At 41.8% G+C, this 22,753-nt stretch overlaps 1 protein-coding gene across 16 annotated transcripts in view; it reads left to right on the top strand.

Moving 5' to 3' along the window:
* The window catches only part of LOC111869229 (focadhesin), a 124,294-nt gene that overhangs the window by 9,997 nt on the left and 91,544 nt on the right, over positions 1 to 22,753 (top strand). For 4 of the 16 annotated variants that reach the window (XM_023860576.2, XM_033753346.1, XM_023860572.2 and 1 more), the window contains one exon: positions 21,428 to 21,609. The exons of 1 other annotated variant lie outside the window; for it this stretch is intronic. Coding sequence is in view for 1 of the 15 variants with exons in the window: in XM_023860587.2 (XP_023716355.1) it covers positions 16,945 to 16,956 (12 nt within the window). In the remaining 14 variants the exon portion in view is untranslated. 11 more of the 16 variants (XM_023860587.2, XM_023860571.2, XM_023860570.2 and 8 more) reach the window with 10 other exon arrangements.

Raw genomic sequence — 22,753 nt, 5'->3', positions numbered from 1 at the left:
ACAGCTCATGAGCATCGTCGGATCCTTTCAACATTATTGGTACATTACCTTTACCCTTTGATTCCATCACCTGATTATTTGCGACGGTGATTGTTATACTAGGAGTTTCCTGTGTGAACTCTGTCATGCACTTCTTGTCAGGGCTTACATGATTACTGCAGCAGCTGTCAATGTACCATTTTCCTACAGTGGGTCTCTAACCTGCCATTGACATCATAGCACCAGTCCTTGTCTTGAATTTGCCCTTCTCTTTCCCAGTACCCCATTTTAAACCTTTCGATGGGCACTCCGAAGCTTTGTGACCGGTCTCATGACATTTGTAACACTTGAATTGGAATTTCTTCTCTCCTCCTTCTTTGTCTGCTCTATCTTCATGAGTCGAAGATTTGTGTTGTCTGAACTGTTGCCTTTTCTTGCCTTGTGTATACATGGCAATCTCTTCTTGATTCTGCGGCTCAGAAGTATTTCTTAAGTCATCTATCGCCAGCAGTTTTCCAACTAGTTCATCCACAGTCATTGGCTCTTTGAGGTTAAAAAGGCTCATTAGAAATGGCTCATAACTCGCAGGCAGTCCACCGAGAAGTATCCATATTTTCCAGTTGTCACTTACTTTGACGTCGACATCCTCTAACTGATGTGATAAGTTCAAGACTTTAGTCACATAGTCATCCATCGACAAACACGTTTCTAACTTACAGTTCCAAAGACTCTGTTGTAGCCGTAATTTCCTACCCCAGCCTTTATCTTCGTAGGCTTCTTTCAGCTTCGTCCACGCTTGCTTTGCGGTAGTAGCTGTGCGGACTTTGGCAAAACAAATTGGCTCTAGCAGCATGCAGATGGAAGTACGAGCATGTCGATCCTTATCTGTTGTCACAGTTTCACCTAACCTCAGTTCCACTTGTTGTAACTTCACTCCATAGATTCCTGTGTTCTAGATAATTTTGTACTTGTAACTTCCAGTCCTAGTAGTTCACAACTCCCTTCAGTTTTTGGATCCCGGCAAGCAATGCACTTGCTCCTGCTTCGTCATTCGACATCGTTGGCAATGTCCTCACAACACGTAGGCAATAAGAAGTACGACCCACCAGCAGATTACAAATCTTTCTATTATACACACTCACAGTTCAAAACGTCTTGGGCCCATAACCTGATGAAATAATGTTAGGAAAGGTGGATGATTTAAGATACACTGTCCGTGTGCGTAGAACATAGTGCTTTTACGAGTCTTCCATTTATTTGAGAGCGGAAATGGATATAAAAAAAAACAATAAGCATAAATGTTGCCAACTTATGATGATGATATGATTACCAATCCAACAATGTGTCTTTGCTCAGTGCTTACATTTAATTAATTCTGTTAGCAAGCAAATAGGTAAAAATTGAGTTATTGTTATTATTATTAACTTCATGTTTATATGTACGTGTAATATCCTTTCTCTCCGCAAAATAGCACAACCATTGACTGTTAAACTGTTAACACTAACTTTAGTTTTTCTTGGAATTATTATTAATTTATTCCATTATATAGACTCACATTTTGTATTTTGTTCTTTAATTATTTTTGTGTATTTCTGTGTACTTGTGCTAACTTTGTAATTGGCCTATGTGCTGTTAAGTTTGCATGTAAGTACTCAAGAATTGAATTATTATTATTATTATTATTATTATTATTATCATCATTATTATTTTACAAGCATGTACCAAACCTTTTACAGTGTTACTGGATTAGTGTTCTCATTAACTACAAATGTGTAACCTTGGCTAACTTTAATTTTCTTCTGTAATTGGTATTAATTTATTAGACTTGCTATTAATTTTATGCTATCACTCCCAGTTGTCTTACCTTAGTATCTAGTTGCTAATAGTATTAGCAACATTCATAATTCATAAATGTATGTATATATTTAAGTCTTCTTTAGATTTATGCTCACTGATTTATTTCTGTCATATTTGTATTGTGTTTAATTATTTTTCTGTATCTTTATATACTCGTGCCAACTCTGTAATTGGCCACTGTGCTGTTAGGCTATTGCACGTAAATAAACATGAATTGAATTGAATTATTATTGTGTTGTTATTCTTATTATTATTATATTTTATAACTCATTGTATAATTACTGATTCCATCTACATTAAATCTGATGAACATAACCTGAAAGTGTTGCCCTGTCGCCATGTTTTCATTGTTGAATTCAAAAATATCTCATATCCAATGCATAGGCATATGTATTTGATTTGCTCGTGGGTTAGGACTACGTCCCATGTACTGCGGCCACTTCTGGCCTATTGTACAAGCCCCAGATGATAGGTGAGGGTGATTGTGGAGCAACTGGTGGAATGAAGATTGGCAGGGGAAACCGAAGTACTCAGAGAAAATCTGCCCCAGTGCCACTTTGTCCACCACAAATCCTACTTGACCAAACCCGGGCTGCCGCTGTAGGAAGCCAGTGACAAACCGCTTGAGCTATGACGCGGCCCTATTTGTATGTAAATTCTATCTCCATAGCAAATTCCACTTGTCTAGCTCCAGTGGTTCTTAGTCATTGACATTAGATCATAAGCTGAAAGAAATCCCATGGATGTCGTAGTATGTTACATTCTATAACAAAATTACCTTTACAAAAGCTACGCATCTTTGGAATCATCACACATCATACAAAGACCTGTTAGAGGAGCTATTGTGTTTTTCACCACACAAGTTTGCAAGTCAGCCATGTTATCATCACTGCAAAGGTTTCATTGTTTAAACCAGTTTTATAAATAAGCTCATTTCTGACAGCCTGTTGGTGACATAAAGACAGAAAACTCTTTATTAAAGACTAGCTGTGCGCGGCCACGCCTTGCTGTGGCTCAGTCTGCCCGTCCTTCCCAAGTTTGATTTGAAATTACTCGACGCATTACTTCCGCTCCGCGAGTACGACGACCTAAGCTTGTTCTGCAAGGCATTATTTGGATGAACTAAAGCAGAACGATTGCACTGAAGAAGAAAGAAAGTTATAACAGAAACATATGAAATTGCAAAACATTAAAAAGGAAAGAACACAAACTGGAAAACAAAGAAGAAACAAAAAAATAAAAATACCGACGAAATATTTCAATTCAAACGCAGATCAATCGACACAGCTCAATCCCACCGCCAATTGCACTGAAAAATAAGGAGAACAGTTAAAAAACGAAATGAAAAACAATGAAAAATAAACTATACTCACGAAATGAACGCTATGGTAAACGACACAGCCCAATTCCAACGCCGAAATCCAATTTATATTTTTATAGCTGTAACGTGTTTGGGCATGTCATGCGAGTATTTATTGTTCTCCGCTTTTACACTTATACACTTTGCAAGAATAGCCACTTGCAGTATCAGAACTAATTCGGGCGGGATAGGGAATATCTTATCGAAGAGTCAGTTTCATCTGTTGGTTAGGAAATGCTAGCACAGAACACCTTGTAGAAGTGTTTGGTTTCATCCGTTGTTACGCAACGGAACCTCTTATCCTCTCATCTCCGGGTAAACGCGTTTGTTGTTTCGGCAATTCCTATGCAACGGCCCACTGTTATTGCATTTCCATGGAAGTATACTTTCCGGTTTCATCCGTTGTTACACAACGGAACCTCTTATCCTATGCAATCAGTGAAGAACCTTCGGAGATCTTCGAAGGGTAACAAACCAACATTTACGTTTTTATTTATATAGATAGATATAAGATAGATCGACATTTTTAATGATTTTAACATCATAAAGTATTAAAATACATTTTTAGTGAGTGACATATTCATCATGTCTTTTAAATTGGTGCATTATTTACATGTACTTTGATAATAAGAATATGTTGCGTGTTACTATGTAACGTTGTTGTGGTCACGTGTCTCCTATTCAGTGCGACAAATAACTTCCATGCACGTCTCGGATTCAGCGAATAAGTTATTGAACGCTCACTTTTACACCAGCGAGTACAATTATTATCACGTCCAGTATCACCGAAAACTCTTTGGAGCCGGACTATTATAACCTGGTTTCGGACGCAATAGAGGGCACTTTCGCCCAGGGTTCGATTTCACGTGTTCTATGCTCGTTGCCGCAGTAATGCATTATTTCTGCTGTTTTAACAGTTCATTGCCATGGTTTTTCCTAGGCAACGATCTGTTGGTATTCGATGGATGACGTATGACATGTTACAGTATATTAATATTGAGTACAATTTATACTTTAACAACCAACCAACCAACCAACCTGTCACATGTGTGACATCTATATAATGCGTATATAAAAACACGCGTTTTCGAATGCAACGTTGTATCAAAATTTCGAAGCAATCGGTGGAGAACTTTCGGAGATCTTCGAGGATTAACAAACCAACATTTACATTTTTATTTATATAGAATGGTACAGGCATTCAAAAGTTGATGGAAGGGGGGATACATAGACAGCATGGGGATTGCTTAACCTTAATTCAGGAAAGTCGTAGGATGTCATAAGGACTGGAGGGAAGGGCAGACATTGTAATACTTTGGAAAAATATCACATTTATAAAATTAATAAGAATAACTTACATATGAAGGACACACACAATCCCATATTTCAAACAGTGTCTCATACACTAAATTTATGACATAGCAGCACATACACCACCAAAAAAGAATATAAAAGTGATTCTGTGATGGTAAATGGGTGTTGTAAGGCTTGGATTTTTTGAGGCCTAAACTGCAACCTATATCTACAAATAGTGATCCATATTCAACAGTTTAAAGTGTTAAGAGAAGTGTGGGGTATTTATCAGTGTGTCTGTGATAGAAATTTCCTCTTAATCAAGAAATACAACCCTCAAACTCTAATAGTAGTGACTTAACATATACCTGCCACTCTGTGGTGCAGTGCCCACTCATAATGAATGGATTTGAAAATGATGCAGCAAGAACATTAGCAGAGACATTGCAGCAGGAGTCCAATATACCAAAAAACTAGACCAAGCAAACACCATAATAATGGAAACTCAGAGTTGCTCAATGTAATTGTGTTGGAGGGTCCAGTGGGTCTTATAACTGACATTGCCAAAGCCTCATTGACCCCCACGTAAACCAGACATAACCACCTTTGTAGCTAGCCCAAGTAAGCTTCATTCACTCATTCTTTCAATTCCCTTTACTCCATTCTGGAGCAAAGGGCTTTCACAAAGCATCTACAACAGACTCTGTTCCCAGCCAGGCTCTTGACCCCTCTCCAGATCTTTCGTGGTTTTCGGGCCTCTTCTTCAGCAGTTCTCCACCAGGTTGTTCTTGGTCTGCCTCTCTTTGACTGCTCCTGGGGATTCCAGTCCAGGCTTGCCTCTCTGTTGCACTCTGATCCCCTGGTAAGTACCCAGCTCAAAATAATGTTGAAGCTTATAACTTTAGGCAAGATCATGGAGGGCCTTTTATCCTCGACCTCAAGAAAGACCTTGAAGATAATAACAGGCCATCATTGATGCAGGAACTTTGTAGACTGTTTGAAAAGTCCATCATGAAATATGACATAGTAACCCCTATCATGAAAAGTGTATGGGAGATCACATTCTCTTTGCAAGATGCTGCCTGTCAAGCCCTAAATAATCCATATTTTAAGCAACATGGATTCATTGTTTGGCTACCTTGGATGAGAGTTTTCTCAAAAGGGTATTATTAGTGATATCCCCTTAGATTACTCCATGGATGAAATGAAAACAGAACCTCATAAATCAAACCTTGAGCTGAAAGTGATGGAGGTATCTAGTCTGAAGAGAAGAGTGAAGGAGGACAGATATACTGAATGGATAGACATGCACTGTCAGNTTCTCCAATCCTTTAAAATTCTTACTAATATGTCCAGTTTGCCACGTTTAAAGCATTTCCGCACCTGTCAGATGAAAAGTTCCAAGCCGAGTCTTGGCTTGGAACTTTTCATCTGACAGGTGCGGAAATGCTTTAAACGTGGCAAACTGGACATATTAGTAAGAATTTTAAAGGATTGGAGAAGTGCTTGACCTGCACCAAAGACAAGCATCAAGAAGACAGCACCTGCATGGCTACTTTGGTGTGTATCAGCTGCAATGGAAATCATGTTACTGTTGACAAAAAATGCCTGAAAGTAACACAATCTCAGGAGATCCAGAAGATCATGCCCAATGACCAAGCAAAATTCTCCAACCCTTGAAAACCTCAGCAATTTTGCAATGTTGAATAAGTCCCTTAAACAGACTTCCCATATCAACTTAAAGTAAGCACCCTAGTTATAATAAGGTCAATCAGACCTGGCCTTCCAGAAACTGAGACTTAAATAACACACCTTCTTTGAACAGAACAACTCACATAGAGACAACTCTGATTTTAAACAAATGCAACAGCCAAAAATATCCTTTATAAAGATCCAAATTGTATAGTATTGTGGTACAGAATTTGGAAAACCATGCATCAACATGCATATTCAAATCTCTAGTGGACAATAACCCCAGTGTACTCAGGATTCTTCAGTGGAACTCTCAGAGTCTTAGAAATAGATTTGATTTGTTTCATTCTGGTCTGTCACAATAATATTATGAAAAAGTTAAATATTTCCATCCAGTGTGAGTGGTTAAGATTTTTTTTCTTCTTATTTCAATCATTCATGCCCTTACATGTTTCGGTCTTCAGACACCATATTCAGAGGGACACTTTTACATCAATACAGTTAGAAGCCACTGTTACAGTACATGTTACAAAGGTTAAAATATATACATACAATATCTTATCAAACTGACTATAAATATTTTAATGTATTGGAACAGCCACTGTAGTTGTAAAGACTTTAGATTTTACACCCACTTGTATATTATTCATATTGTATCTATATATTTTAACTTTCAGAACATGTACTGTAATAGTGGCTTCTAACTGTATTGATGTAAAGGTCTCTGGAGACCTTGTAAGACATGTAAGACATGTAAGGGCATGGATAATTGAAATAAGAAAAAAAATTTTAACTAGTCACACTGGATGGAACGATTTAACTTTTTCATAATCTTAGAAATAAATTGACTAAACTTCAACCCAGAGCCGAGCATTTTGATGTCATTATATTGAAAGAAACTTCGCTGAAAAAAAGCACAATATCTGCATAGAAGGGTTTGAAGTAATGCAAAAAGAGAGACCACACCGCAAGGGAGGTGGTACAGCAATCTTAATCAGTAATAAACTGAAATACAAAAAAGGACCCACACTTTATGACTGTGGTGGACATATTGAATTATGTGCCATTGTCCTTCATTTAGCGCAGGGGAAACTTCTCATGGTGACTGGATATAGGCCCCAGATAAAGAATCCCGGACACATACATTTGCGGTATAAACCAAAGGGATATGATCTTTTGTTCGAGGCAATTTCCCTCAGAATCAGCTGTAGACATCTCATTAACAGGCTGCCAGTCATTCCCCTCATACAAATGATGTGTTGCAGTTTAGCCATGGGGCAGTGACCACTATCCTATTTCACTGGAACTCCATGAAATGCAGACCCCAGGATCCTACATTGAGCACCATATAAAATATACAATCACAAAAGTGACTGGGAACAGGCCATTTCCAATATCTCCAACAACTGGACCCCCTTGGAACAACTATTCTAAACCCTAATCTTGAAATTTAAGTTAAATATTCCTCTTTTGTGGCCACTATCACCCCATCTATCATGGAAGCCACACCGAGGAAAGGATACTGAACTGCCAGGAGAGCCTGCAAAAATGACACCAATCCTGTTAATAAACAGAGCCAGCACAGTCATTCTAATCCTGTGTCATTTTGGAATGAGGAGTGAATGAGGAGAGGAGCATTCATACGCTTTAAACAATATCCAACAAGAGACAATTCCCTCACATTGAAGCCAAAACGAAATCAGAACTTAAGAAGATCAAATGAGTTTACTACATTTTAACCCGACTCACTAACCAGTCTACATATGGGACAAGCTGGCTGGGCTTAAGTGCACCTGGATCGCTGCTCCCCAACCAAATGCATACAATGCACAGAGAATTCACACTATAGGAAAAGCAGTAGAGACTGTATGCCCCTCCCATGGGCTTCTTCTGAGCACCCGAGGTCACCATCCTCAGTTACAAGGTGTCCCCTGAGAGCTCACAACCTCTGGAAGAACTAGTGACCCATGATCGCCAGTCAGCTCCGTCAATTTCTGGGCATGCTGAACTTTATAGGCGATTCCTGCCACAAGCGGCGGCCACCCAGGCAACACGCATGACGTCCTTTCAGGCCCCAGAGTCAAGGGCTCCCACCCCATCACCAGGACACCGGAGTACATCAAGGCATTCAAAGGGCGGAAGGCAAGTCTGTCATGCACCACTCTACTGGCCCACCCGAATCCGTCCACGCCACTTGCACTCGTTACAGATGCCTCCACGTTCGCCATGGGTGCCGTGCTACAGCAACGCATCAGGAACACCTGGCAGTCACTCGCCTTCTCAATAATCTCAACCCGTCCGAACAGAAGTACAGCGTCTACTACTGCGAGCTATCAGCTATCTATGAGGCAGTAAAGCATATGCTGGAAGTGTAGCACTTCAACATGTTCACGGACCACAAGCCCAACATTACGCCTTTCAGCAGTAGCAGGATAAATGCTCACCCCGGCAGTTCAACCATCTAGACTTCGTCACCCAGATTATGGCAGACATGCGGCATATATCCGAACAGGACAACTTCGCTGATGCCCTCTCTAGCATTGATTCCGTCACTGCGCCACCATTTTACGACGCACTTGCCGCATCGCAGGACAGAGATGACGAACTCTGAGCACTTCTGGGGTCAACCACCGCTCTGCGGTTCGAGAAACAGCAAATCCCCGATACCGCGGTCTCCATCTACTGCGACACCTCTATGGGTAGAACTCGGCTGTACGTTCCGTCTCCTCTACAGCTACAAGTGTTCACGTCCGCCCACGATCTGTCTCACCAAGGCACCAGAGCAACAGCAAAGCTGGTCGCACAGTGTTTCCTGTGGCCAGGCATGTAGAAGGATTGCCACACCTGGGCACGTGTTTGCCAGTCCTGCCAGCGCTCCAAAGTCTCCCGCCATATATTACTCCGTTGGGCGACTTAACACCGCCGGCAGCCCGTTTTCTGCACGTTCATATAAACCTCTTCGGGCCCCTTCCGACGTCAGCGGGCTAAACATACTGCCTGACTGCAGTTGACCATTTCACCCGCTGACCAGAATTCATCCAAATACCAGACATAACAGCCGACACCGTGTCACGCACCCTAATGACTGGCTGGATATCTCGTTTCAATTGCCCTCAGACCATCACCACCAACCAGGGAAGTCAGTTCGAATCTCAAGTCTTCCAGTCCCTGGCCAGATTGTTAGGCATCCAGCACTCATGTACAAACACCCACCACCCCGCAGCTAACGGACTTGTGGAACGCTTCGGCCAGACACTGAAGGCAACTATCATGTGCCACGCGGACCAGCAGTGAAGTCGCTTCCCCTGTTTTGCCTCGGAATCCGCTCGTCATTCAAGGAGGACCTGAAAGCATCAGTAGCTGAGATCATGTACGGTGAGCCCTTAAGAATCCCCGGTGAGCTACTAACTCCAGCTACCGACCCCGTGGACACAGCCCACCTCATCACTGAGCTCCGCCAGCACATAGCACGCCTCAGGCCAGTTCCAGAAGCATGCCACGCCGGCTACATTCATACACAGATACCTCAAGAAGTGTACCCACGTCTTCCTCTGGTACGACAAAACGCACCGGGCTTTTGAGCCACTACTGTGGACCCTGCAAGGTCCTGTCAAAGAGAGAAGACTCTGCAACTCCTCGTGGGTGGTAGGCATGTGACTGTCAGCTGAAAGGGTCAAGCTGGCCTACATCCTAAGAGAGACCGACCGTGGGAACAACATCAACCCGTCAGCAGCAGCAACATCGACCATAGGAACACCAGCCATACCGCCAAAATCCTCTGCAACACCTACACTCTCCTGTCGCCACAACCATTTTCCCGCTCACCTGAACATCAGAGCAACAATCTCCAAGAGGGGGTGGGTGATGTGGGAACCTTCCACAGTCCATAACAGACAAATCCCTCAGTGCACCTAAAAGAGACAATATTTACACATCGCTTGCAGCTTGGCTCTCTGGACACCAACACAAGCGCTATTGTAACAGCACTCACAATTGCAGATATATTTATACTTTGCCTGCAGCCTGGCTCCCTAGACACAAACACAGACGCTATCCAATCAGCGCTCATAATTGCAGCTTCATCGCAAACTGGTCCACAACCTGCCTAGCAACATAAGTATAAATTTGTGGTCCTCAGACACACGTCTTGTAGATGGAAATATAATTGATTGCGGGGAAATTCCGGTTGACAAGAGTCAAAAGATATTTGTGGTTTAGTCAGGAGATGATTGGATTGAGATTCATTGAGGGTGTGCTATAGTATGTTATCGTAGTTGTTGTGTGAGATTGATTGCAGTGTAGCGGTTTATTTACAGATTATATGTGTGAGGTTTTGAGCTCGCTTGGAACGATGAGTTAGATCAGATTCGGGAGTCGTTCAGGAGGTGTTAACCATGGTGGTGGTGGGAGACTTGATATTTCATTGAAAATTGGTTGGCCTAGAAAATTGTGGTTTAATTTTGTTGAGATTGGAAAAAGCAGTCACAGTCTAAGCTGGCGAGAGGCTGGTAGGTTGGAAGTGGAGTTGAATGTATTATACTAAAGTTGGTAATAGTTCGGTGAGTTTCGTGCCGTGCAGTGCCAGACATGGCGGGCACCTCGGTGCCTGGATACCGTGCATACTGGACAGAAAAACGCATGTCTCTACAGACAGAACACAAGGAGATGGTGGAACAATACCCCGAAGCAGATCAGCATTACAAAAAGCTGATTAAAATCATCTGTGATATCGAGGATGTGGCCAGCTTCACCCCCGCTGCAATTGGGGAAAGTGCCGAGTTGGCGGCAGTAGTCAATGCCACTGACGAAATGAGAGCCAGCTATTGTAAGGCTCTCACCGGCAATATATTGTTCAGTGCTCTGTATGGGACCTATACAGTTACACTGAAAGGTCTGAACTCCCTATTGAAGGCCAGTACCCCAGGCACTATGAAAGCTGTTACTGCAAGAAGAAGACTTCAAAGAAGTCCGAAGGCAAAAAGGGAAAAACACAACCGAGTCTGCCCCTACTTCAAAGAAGGCAGTGGCTGCCGCCGGAAACACTCCAATGAATGAGGTTACCACCCGCAACTAATTCGCACCTCAGGGCAACACTGATGGACACCGACACTACTGGTGACAGAGCCATTACGCTGGAGGAGGAAGCCCCAGGTAAAGCAGGCAGCCCCCCCCCCCAATAATACTAACGTCCACAGTCAACCTCATTCAGTTGCAAAGGCAACTGAAAAAGTGGCCAAAGGCGACTTTGAGTTCCATAGTACGAGAAACGGAAACAAAGTCATCACCAAAAGTTTGGCGGATTTCGATGCAGTCAAATCCTATCTTCCCAAAAACAACCTGGCCTATTACTCCTCCTTTCTGAAGTCACAGAAGCCTATAAAGGCAGTAATCCGTCACCTCCCTCACAACACCCCTGCGGAGGATATTTCTGATGGTCTGGTGACCCTGAAATTTGAAGTGGTTAGCGTCAAACAGATGACTTCTAGCCATGGGTCACCTTCAGGGGAAAGGATAAAAAGGAATCTCCCCCTCTTCCTTATCACCCTACCCCAGACAGCAAAATCCCAAGAAATTTTCAAGCTACAAAGCCTTTGCCACATTTCCATTCGGGCTGAGGCATATAGAGCGCAAAGCGGCCTTACACAGTGTCACAAATGCCAAGAGTGTGCCACGTCTGGGCAAACTGTAAGCACACTCCCCGTTGCATGTGGTGCAGGGAGGCCACTTGCACAAACAGTTTCCGGAGAAAGAGAATGCTGCCTCCACTCCAGCCTGTTGCACTTGCCAGTTGAAGGAGGGAGAGAAGCCCCATCCCACCAACTATGGGGGCTGCAGACACGCGAAGGAGGAACTGCAGAAGAAGAATTCGTAGAGAGCACCCAAAGCCACAGCGGGAGGGGTGTTCTCCTCAAATCTTACTACTCCTGGTGTCTCCTTCGCGGCGGAGCTCCGAGGCAGCACATCGCAGGAGCAGCAACCTCAGACTCGCCAAGTTCCAGTGGCATTTCCACCAGCAGCCACGAACCCGAGCGTCCCGGTCCCTGTACAGGAACAGCAAACAGGTCACTCAGTTCGGGCTCCAATTGTGAATAGTCAACCTCTCCACAATATGTTGCGAGTTGTGACTGAAGTACAGCAGATTATGACAGAGTTCAGTGATGCTGTGTCAGAGGAAGAGAAAATATTGGCAATCACAAAAATTGAATTAAACCTAATGAACCAAAATGGCCACTAGAGTTCACAGGCTCCTCAGAGTCATAGCATTTAATGTGAAGGGCATTGGGAGGCAGCGCTATGAGCTCAGTAAACAGCTGCAAGACCTACACGTACATGTGGTCCTGTTTTCAGAGACACATTTAAGACCTCGTGAAAGGTTCTTTATTCCAAATTACCGCTTTTATAGAATCGACCGCCACTTGGGCAGAAAAGGCGGAACTGTCGTAGTTACAAAAGGCATTCCCCATAACCATGTAGACCTACCACCCCTTGATTCAGTAGAAGCGACAAGGGTCTGCATACCAACTGGTAATAGTGAAGTACTGCTTGCAGCTGTTTATAAATCTCCAGGCAGAGCCTGGAGTGATGCTGACATCACTGACCTCTTAAGCTTTAGACGTAAATATATTTTGGCAGGTGATTTGAATGCTAAACACCCATTTTGGAATAGCATAGTTTCAAACCCCTCAGGTGAGAAACTCATGGATTTATTTCATAAGAATGAATTCGAAATTTACGCACCACAGTGCCCCATTCATTATTCCCTGCGGGAAACGGTGACGTGATGGACATTGTGGTTCACAAAAATATCAGGTGTCATCGTCTCTGATATTTTGGTTTCAGATCACCTACCAATAGAATTTTACATACTCCATCACGTAAAGATTAGGAATCTTTCGGAACCCATTGAAAAATTTACAGATTGGTAGCGGTTTCAAAGCCTCGCTTCTGAATTAATATCACCTAAACTAGAAATTAATTTCGGGATAGAAGCCGATAAAGCGACACGTGACTTTGCAGCCTCTATTTCTTAGGCATATAGGCTGTCGACAAGTAAAGTTACACTTTCGGACATAAACAGAGATCTTCCTTGTCTAGATCATTTGATAAAATATAAACAGAAGCTACGAAAACTGTGGCAAGAAACCAGGGGTCCAGCATGTGAAACGACAGTCAATTGGGTCACCAAAGCAATCAGGCGAATGACCCGAAAAAAGGCACTTGAACGGTGGGAAACAAAATTAGGTAATGCTGAAGTCACACCTCAGAGTATATGGCCCATTGCGAAATCTCTCCTTAAGAGAGATGGACCGAGGGTACCAACTGCTATTCATGGTTCTTCTGGCCTAAAATTTTATCCTTCTGAAAAAGCCAACGAAATTGCCGACTGTTTGGAATTTCAGTTCACGCCACATGACCTGTGAGACGAAAGCCATGAACTTCGGGTGGAGGCTAGAGTTCAAGCTCTGCTGGAAGCCGTGGATGAAAACCCCCCTCTAAGGATAAGACCATGTGACATTCAGAAATTAATAAAATCCCTGAAATTAAAAAGCCTGTGGAATTGATGGCATCCCAAATGAATGCCTCAGGCACCTTCCAAGGCGACCATTGGTTCACCTAACTCACTTATTCAATCACTGTTTTCGGCTCTCTCACTTTCCAAATACTTGGAAGGAAGCAAAAATAATAACTTTACCTAAACCGGGTAGAGACCCGAAATTTCCTCAGAATTTACGTCCGATCAGCCTCCTGTCCACGACAGGAAAACTATTCGAAAAAGTAATTTTGAAATTCCTCCGTAAACATATTGAAGAAAGAGACCTGCTCAACGCAAGTCAGTTTGGTTTTCGTGCACGTCACAGCACGACATTGCAATGTATGATGCTGGCGGACCACGTGACCCTTAATTTCAACAATAAAATGTCTACGGCTGCAGTGTTCTTGGACATCGAAAAAGCCTTTGATACCACGTGGCACTCAGGCTTGCTGTTTAAGTTATCAAAATTGGAATTCCCCAACTCTTTGACCAAGCTTATTGGGTCCTTTCTATCCAAATGTAAATTCAGTGTCTCGGTGAGGGCGAAATGTCAGCGACAAGGAAAATGCAAGCAGGGGTGCCACAAGGTTCTGTCCTTTCCCCTACTCTTTTCAACTTGTAAATTAATGATGCCTCCCAAACACATGGTGTTCACCTGACCCTCTTTGCGGACGACACCTGTCTATATGTGACAGATCGCAAGGAGGGTTTTATTGTTAGAAAACTCCAGCGCGGTCTCAGCTCAATGGAGACCTGGTGTGAGCGCTGGAATATAAAAATTAATGAAGATAAGACTCAGGGGGTCTATTTCTCTCGTGGTCGTCGACCGCCTGAGTCGTGTCTTACTCTAAATGGAAGAAATATTCCATTTGTATATAGTGCAAAATATCTAGGTTTAATCTTCGATAAGAGAGCGACATGGAGATCACACATAGAAATGATCGAAGCCAAGGCCTTCAGAACATTAATTAGAGTATATTCCCTGTTCAAAAGTGAGCGCTTGAGTGCTAACATTAAACTGACCCTCCATAGAGCTCTTATTAGATCCGCAATGACTTATGCTAGTCCCGCCTGGGAGTTTGCGGCATACACCCATCTAGTGAAATTGCGGCGCCTGCAAAACAACGTTCTCCACACGATTGGCAATTTTCCAAGGCACACACCGGTCCGCGAATAGCACATGGCATTCAAAATTTCATACGTATATGATTACATAACAAAATTATGCAGGCAGCAAGCAGAAGTCATACAAAATCATGATAATGAGAATGTTCGAATCACTGGACAAGGCGAAGCCAGCCACAGAAAGTATAAGGGGCTAAACTTGGCAGCGGTCATTCATACGACTGTTCAAGTGACTAGACTGCCATGATAGCGATTACTAGTAGAAATAGGGCATAATCTGCTGTACAATGCCTGGTTTGACAGAGGCCTTGTATAAATTGTACATAGAAAGTACAAGTGTGGATTTGTTAATTATGTAAATACAAACAGTGGACTTATTAATGCAGACTGACTGACAAATGACAGACCCGACCTTTCGTCAGAGAGGGCGCCCCAAACGGACAGGACAGCAACTTTCACAAGGAAAAAACATCTGGGCTCAACACCAAGACAGACAGACTGACTGACCGTCAGTTGTAACATGACTTTGACTTTGAATTTGATTTATTAGCGCGTGTGCTGGTGAAAAGTGAGCGCTGTGATAATATGTGGGATGTTCCCACAATTAATTTTTTTTTTTGACTTATTCATACAGACTGACTGACAAATGACAGACCCGACCTCTCGTCAGAGAGGGCGCCCCAAATGGACAGGACAGCAAGTTTCACAGAGAAGAAAACATCTGGTCATGAGCCCCAGCTGGGGCTCGACACCAAGACAGACAGACTGACTTACCGTCAGTTGTGACATGACTTTGACTTTGAATTAATTTTTGCTATATAATCATATTCAATACTGAACTGGAAGATGAATATATACCAGATTGTCAGTATTCATTAAATTCTTTTGTAAGATGTGTTACTTTTGCCATGTAAACCTTTCCATTACTGAACTGGAGTGTGAACAGATTCCAGATTTTCAGTATTCATTATATTTCTTTAAGATATGTTATTATTTTTGCCATATTGTTCTGCCCAGTACTGAACTGGTGAAGATGAATATATCAGATTTTCTTATATCATTAAATGCCAGTCTTCTTCTTGTTGACGGGTGTATTTCACATTCTTGAATTCCATTATTCTAATGAAAATAATAAATGGGAACTTGAGTATTGTTGCTTACAATATAAGATTTATAATACTTAAATGAAACCGGAAAACTGTGTTCTCTGTGGCTTTCAAGTGTACATTATGAGGCTTAATATATGTATCTCTGATTGAAACAGAATATTCTTTCAAGTTTCCCCACCTTCAGCTTTCCTAATTACAAGTATTCCATGTATGTTACAGTTCACGATATTCAGTGCTTTTGGTTAAAAGAGGTGTTTCATGTGAAAGAAAGGTTATGACTTTCCAGGCCTGGTGACAAACTTTCTCCAGATAATTAATTTGCAACCTNCCCCCACGCCACCCTCAAAATGCTGTTTTCGCTACTAGCAATAAATACTTGTAGATCTCTTATACTGCAGTCTCTCCTTCCTTCTGGCGTTCCCACTAATAACCTATATGCATTCCTCGCCTCCCCATTCGTGCTACATGCCCTGCCAACCTCATCCTCCTCGACTAGTGATATTGACCACAGTTCAAAAATGGAAATAGATTGGTGGGGAAATGAATACTTTGAACTGTGTTCAATATCACTAGTCGAGGAGGATGAGGTTGGCAGGGCATGTAGCACGAATGGGGAGGCGAGGAATGCATATAGGTTATTAGTGGGAACGCCAGAAGGAAGGAGAGACTGCAGTATAAGAGATCTACAAGTATTTATTGCTAGTAGCGAAAACAGCATTTTGAGGGTGGCGTGGGGGAGCACTGAAAATAGTTGCTAAGGTAGTATACCTTCTTACCGATTGTGCTCTCGGCCCTGGAGATCATTTTTCATTTAGTCATGTAAGCTGAACATAGATGGCAGAAGCGTTTCACCGAGGTGTCATGGCGGCCTTGTTGCCAACCAATAACGTGGGAGTTTCACGGGGCTGTTCGTATGTGTGTTTAGTGGGTTAACTTTGGCGTGTTCATGTTGTATTTTTCTAGTGTGTAGGTGTTTTCCTTTTCTTTGTGTTCTTATGATGTCCATGGTATGTTATGGTGCTGCATCTGTGTCCCGTGTTTAATATGTGATATGTTCTGAATGTTTTTGTTGTTGTTAATTTGGGTGCCCTTGAATAATTTTGTCTTTTTCCTTGTATCTTTCCTCTGTACATGAACGTGGCCCATTTTGGTTTGTGGTTCTGTGGGTTCGTGTTAGTATTTTGCTTTTTTTTTTTGTGGGGCTGGGTGTACTGTAATTTGGTTTATGTTGTATTTCCTATTACGAAGAAGTACAGTTAGTACATATAGTGACTGAAACAATTTCCAATAAAGGAACGATCAACGGCGTTGCACCTAGACAGCGAAAAAACTCCTAAGTCAAATCTGTACAGTGCAGCAGGATGCTGTGATATAACATAGAGAAGATTTAGTGTGGAGTGATTCGTAGTGTGAAAATCAGTAACAGTGTTATACTTATTTGTAGTTCTCAGGCTCCACTGTCCGTTTCCTGGCAGCGGATCTGTAACACGGGAACCTAGGGGGAGGGCAAAAAAAGGGTAAAGTTGTTCCTATACTTAGCTAAGTAAGCACTACGCCATGAAGGCGTATAAGTGAGTGGATGTATAGACCCATGTTTTCTTGACCTTGGCACTGGTTGAAGGTGAGTGGTCAGCTTCATACCCCTGGGGAAAGATCCCCTGATACCCTTCGGATAGGAGGTTATGTGGACCCCAGAGCTGGTCTTGACAACATGGAGAAATGACAGTTCTTGACTCCACTGGGAATTTTAACTCTGACCCGTTGGTCATCCAACCAGTAACTAGTCTATGACAGGTGTGCTATTCTGGCTCACACAGGAGCTATAAAAGTCTCACTAATACTCCCAATATCACTGTACTGCAGTGCACATAAAGTCTTCAAATTACATTGTAAGTTTTCACTGGCTGACTTTTCTGTACTCCTACAGCACCTCTTCTATACTCCAGCTTACTGCTGTATTCCTGCATCTTACTGCTTCAGCTTCAAAATTCTTCTCACTTACGTAGAGACACAATGGCCATGGACCTGCAAAAAACATGTCACATGATCACTAACCAGCCAGTCCATTGGTGTGCTGGCTGGACCTACAGAAAACACATGTCACATGATTGCTAAACACTGTTGTGGCATCACCACATATGCAGGAATGTGTTTACTGCACATTGCATAGCAATGAGCACAGCATGGAACCATGCTGCTATTGCGTGTGTTTTAGTACATTTTTACTGAGTCATTGCCTAGCAATGAGATAGCAGTCTATTAACACGGAAACTTCCAGTGAAGACAGACGACTTTATGTGTGCTGAACTGATTAGTACACTTTAAATATGCTGCATGTATTTACACATATGTTGAGTGATCATGATTGTTTTATTTAAAACTTCCAGAAAATAATATATTTTGTTAATTTCTTCACTGATTGGTGCAGTACAGACTGGGTTACTCCAATATTCACAGTAATAATCTTTGTAAAGTAAAATTATTATTATTATTACTATTATTATTATTATTACTCGTATTATTATTATTATTATTATTATTATTATTATTATTATTATTATTATTATTTTGGATGGGGTGGGTTTCCCCATGCACTGCGACTAGTTGTTGATCTATTGTGCATCCCCTTTTAATTATTCTACTAGTTGCCATGCCCTTCCAATACTGGTGCTCGCTATCAGCCCCATTCTGCCAGTGAGGTCGGCCACCTCTCTGGCAGTGGTCTCCGATATTTCCCCATCTACCGGGGGAATTGGAAACTACTTGGGCGGAAAACTTTGCCTAATTTTGCTCAGAGGTCTCCTTGAGACATGATCTTTTACGTGCCGTAAATCTATGACATGGGACACACGGCTTAATATCCCTCCCGGAGGACTTGTTCCATGAATTTTTCTGCCCTTAAAAATTCGTCGACCTCCGCTGGGTTTGAACCCGCGTACCTTGAGTCATGAGGTGGGAACCTTACCCCTAGACTACGGAGGCTGCTAAAGTAAAAGTAAAGGTGTCCCTGTAAGAGGCTGTGGAGGCCCGTAGGGTTGTGATATGTTGAGGTTCCCACATTTTCTAGACAGTCTGCTCACAGATGGTGGCAGGGTTGTCAGCCCTGTGCGCCATCTGCCCTTTACCCCCAAGAATATTCCTGGTACTCATTTCTGTTAGAGTCTGAGTCGACCCCAGGGTCATAGTGTGGCTGGAAGGATTAGGTCAATTGAAAAAAAATCCAGTGACCTCATCGGGACTTGACCCACTACCTTCTGTCTTGTAGCATAGTGCCTCAACCAACTATTCTACCGCGCTCCCCCAGTAATCTCTGTACTAATCATTTTAAATTCAGAGCGCAAGTTCAACCTGTCAGTGACCATAGTGACTACTCATGGCACCTGTCAAACCGTGGTCCTTATCACAATATCAATTCAAATAGAAGTGTTTCTGATTCATTCAGATTTATATTTTGTTCCTTAAATTAAATCTGAAATTTGAAGTTAATAGTAGACAACATCTAAGACTGTCAGATCCAGAGATTTGTCTTTGTGATGATGTCAGCATGAACGTGAGCATCCACCAGTGTGGTTCTCATTCATTATTATTATTATTTCCTAATTAATTAGCTGTTAGTACATGTCTGATTCAAAAGAGGTTTAAGGAAGAGCTATTGAATGTAAACAGCACTGTGGATTATATATACTCGTACAGGGTGTCCCAGGAGGAATGTGCCAGACTTCGGGAGAGTGTTCCTTATTTTAAAGTATGCCAATATAACCCAAAACACCTATGTCCAAAGTTGAACAGTTTCAGAGATAATGGCCAGAGAAGTGTGAAACTTTGACATGTGTTACACACTTGTTGATTACCAAATACATATTAAAACTGGCAGGAATATGTGGTTTCTGTAATGTTAATAATGTACATAACATCAGACTAACTTGTGGGTGACATAAAGCCATTAAACTGGACCTCAAAAATACTCGCACGCCATGTCATAGTTGTCCTTAGGGTTCCAAGGACTATACATGACACATGAATGACAAGCACTGATGTAACATGCCTGACTGCGCCTCATCACTGAATAAAATGATGCTTAACAGTTTGGGATGAGCTTTTATCCAGTGGCACAAATCCATACACTGAGCATGGTCGCCTGGTTCCAGATTTTGTACCCTTTGATCATGGTAAAGATAAAACTCTCATCATGTAATGTTCGCCACACCTGCATATGTGATACGCCAATGCGAGAGGCCATTCTACGAGTGGACAGACACGGACTTCTCTGAAACATCTCAACAGTTTCTCGTGTGGTTATCATTCGTACATCCTCCCTTTCAGAGTACACAGAAACACTCGGAAGAGAACCATTATCACGCAATGTCTGGTGAATTCGCGTAAATACACTTCGACATGTAATCCTTCGATTGGGAAAACACCTTTGGTATTCTTCAACAGCAGCATGTGCATTGCCACCGCAAAATCCACACACAAAATGCATATCACAGTATTCCACGTTTGAAAACACAAAAGGCATTTCACCAACTCCGCACAATTAACCTACCACCCATTCAAAATGCGGCTGCAACGTATACTGAAGGGAGCTTACGGCTAGTGTGAATCACCTCACTCAAGGACAAACATAGATAAGACATGCCAGCTGACAGGTGCAGTGCGTGGACTCGCCAGAAGACCACACTTTTGTGGGGCCATTATCTCCGTAACCATTCAACTTTGGACATAGGTGTTTTGGGTTATATCGGCATACTATAACATAAGGAACACCCTCCCGAAGTTTGGCACATTCCTCCTGGGACACTCTGTATATGTATGGAAATAGATTGTGTATTTGTATAATGTACTTAGAGGTTATGGTGAGGCAGCATATGGGCATTTATATCAAATGACTGCGCTACAAACTTCTACACCATAAATGTGCTTTGCAGGATAGTTCGTAATTCTTCAGCTTGTGACAAAATCTGTAAGGCAGAAGTTTACTATCAGTATATGAGTCCGAAGCTGGATATTGTTACATGTAAATCAGGCGTTGGAACACAATGAAGACTGGCTGTTGCTGGAGACAATACAATTAATACCATTGCTATCATAAATAAAAGTGCTCATTTCCTCTCACATAATTGTCTGTGTGTGTGTGGATTGATGATTATCAAATCTGGATTTTAAATTACTGGAATTGGGAGTGTATTATCGATTTAATAGTGAAGTGCCGAAATTAGTGATTAGGTAATCTGTGTCCTGTATTTTATTGTGTGAGATACAAGTGAAGTGCATAGGACTTAAGACTTTAACTATGGTCAGTAGAATCTGTACAGTGAGTTACCCTGAAAGAATTTGCTCTATCATAGGTTGATAGCATCTAGCAAGTAAGAAATATATTGCTGATATTCATAACTATAATGATATCTGGAATGAATAGCCTCTCTAGTAAATTTGGAGTTTGTCATAGATGGGTCACTAATGGTCTGATTTGTACAGACTGTGGCTGTTTCTTCCACTTAAACTGGGCAAACGCCAGCCCCAGTGTACCAGACAGGAGCGTGCCATGGTATTGTATTCCGTTAAATACCAGAAGCATGTGAAGCAACAGGAAGTGATTATCATGAACTTGGAAAGGGAATTAAAGGCAGCTACGGAGGAAATTTACAAGCTGAAAACAGGTAATGTCAGTAATTTCATGAAGCAGAACAATTCAGGAATTTGGGAAAAGCCAAAATATTCAAAGTCCAGGTTCCAGCGGTTCTCTGCAAATGATGCTGGAGAAGTTCAACTGAGCAACAGATTTAGCATACTGGTAACAGATTCTGTGGAAGTTGGTCAGTGATCCCAAGTTCCGTTGAATCATAAGAACAGGGAACTAAAATCAAACACTACGAAGACACAGAAAATAAAAGGTCCTACTACTGGAAGTAGTCATGGTAGAAAAATTGGCCCTGTGCTTCAGGAAAGCTTGGGAACTATATTTGATCTTCAAACCAAATGCTCCTCTTGCGAAGGTTGTTGAGGATTTGAGAAGCTGTTAATGAATGGGAGGGTTAGAGGCATGAATGTACGGTTTGATCAGCAAGAAGAATTCAAACTTCTTTGAGTAGAGCCATTGATAATATTTTTACAGGTAGTGCAAGGTTAGGTTCTTCTCCTACATCTGCTATAGTCAGTGGCCTCTCAGACCGTGATGCTCAATTTCTTTCAGTAGATTATTACTACAAAGGAAAATATAATACCCCTGAAACAGAAAACCTGAAAAATAAATTAAACTATTGCTCAATTTCAGCATCTCTTAGAAAGTGAAACATGGGAACCTGTTTATACAAATAAGGATATAAACTATAAGTTTAATGCATTTTACATATTTTTCTAAATATCTTTGATATTAGTTTTCTAATTTGGATTAAAAGAGTATGTAGGACAAACAAATGACTGGGTTACATGAGAAATAAAAATATGTTGCGGTAATAATCCCTGCAGGAGAGCATATTATATTAAGTATTGCAAAATCCTGAGCAGAGTTGTAAAAGAGGCTAAAAGGCGCATTACCCTAGGCTTATTACAAAATCAGATAATCACCTAAAAACAGTTTGGAATATAATAAAACATGAAAATTACATATGACAGAACAGATACCATCTTTTCTTGTAAATGAATAAAAAGCGAGGGACCCAGAAGAAATTACTGATGCCTTTAAAACCTATTTTTTGACAATTACAGATAAGCTAGGCTTGCATCAGGAAGGGAGAGATAATGCCATTTCATTTTTAAGAGAAGCACTTCCTAGAAAATTCCCTGCCATTAACACCATCCCAA

Source organism: Cryptotermes secundus, unplaced genomic scaffold (assembly GCF_002891405.2).
Source record: "Cryptotermes secundus unplaced genomic scaffold, Csec_1.0 scaffold2726, whole genome shotgun sequence".
Lineage (NCBI taxonomy): Eukaryota > Metazoa > Arthropoda > Insecta > Blattodea > Kalotermitidae > Cryptotermes > Cryptotermes secundus.
Note: the sequence above shows the minus strand (reverse complement) of the source record. Positions and strands in the feature narration are given on the sequence as shown.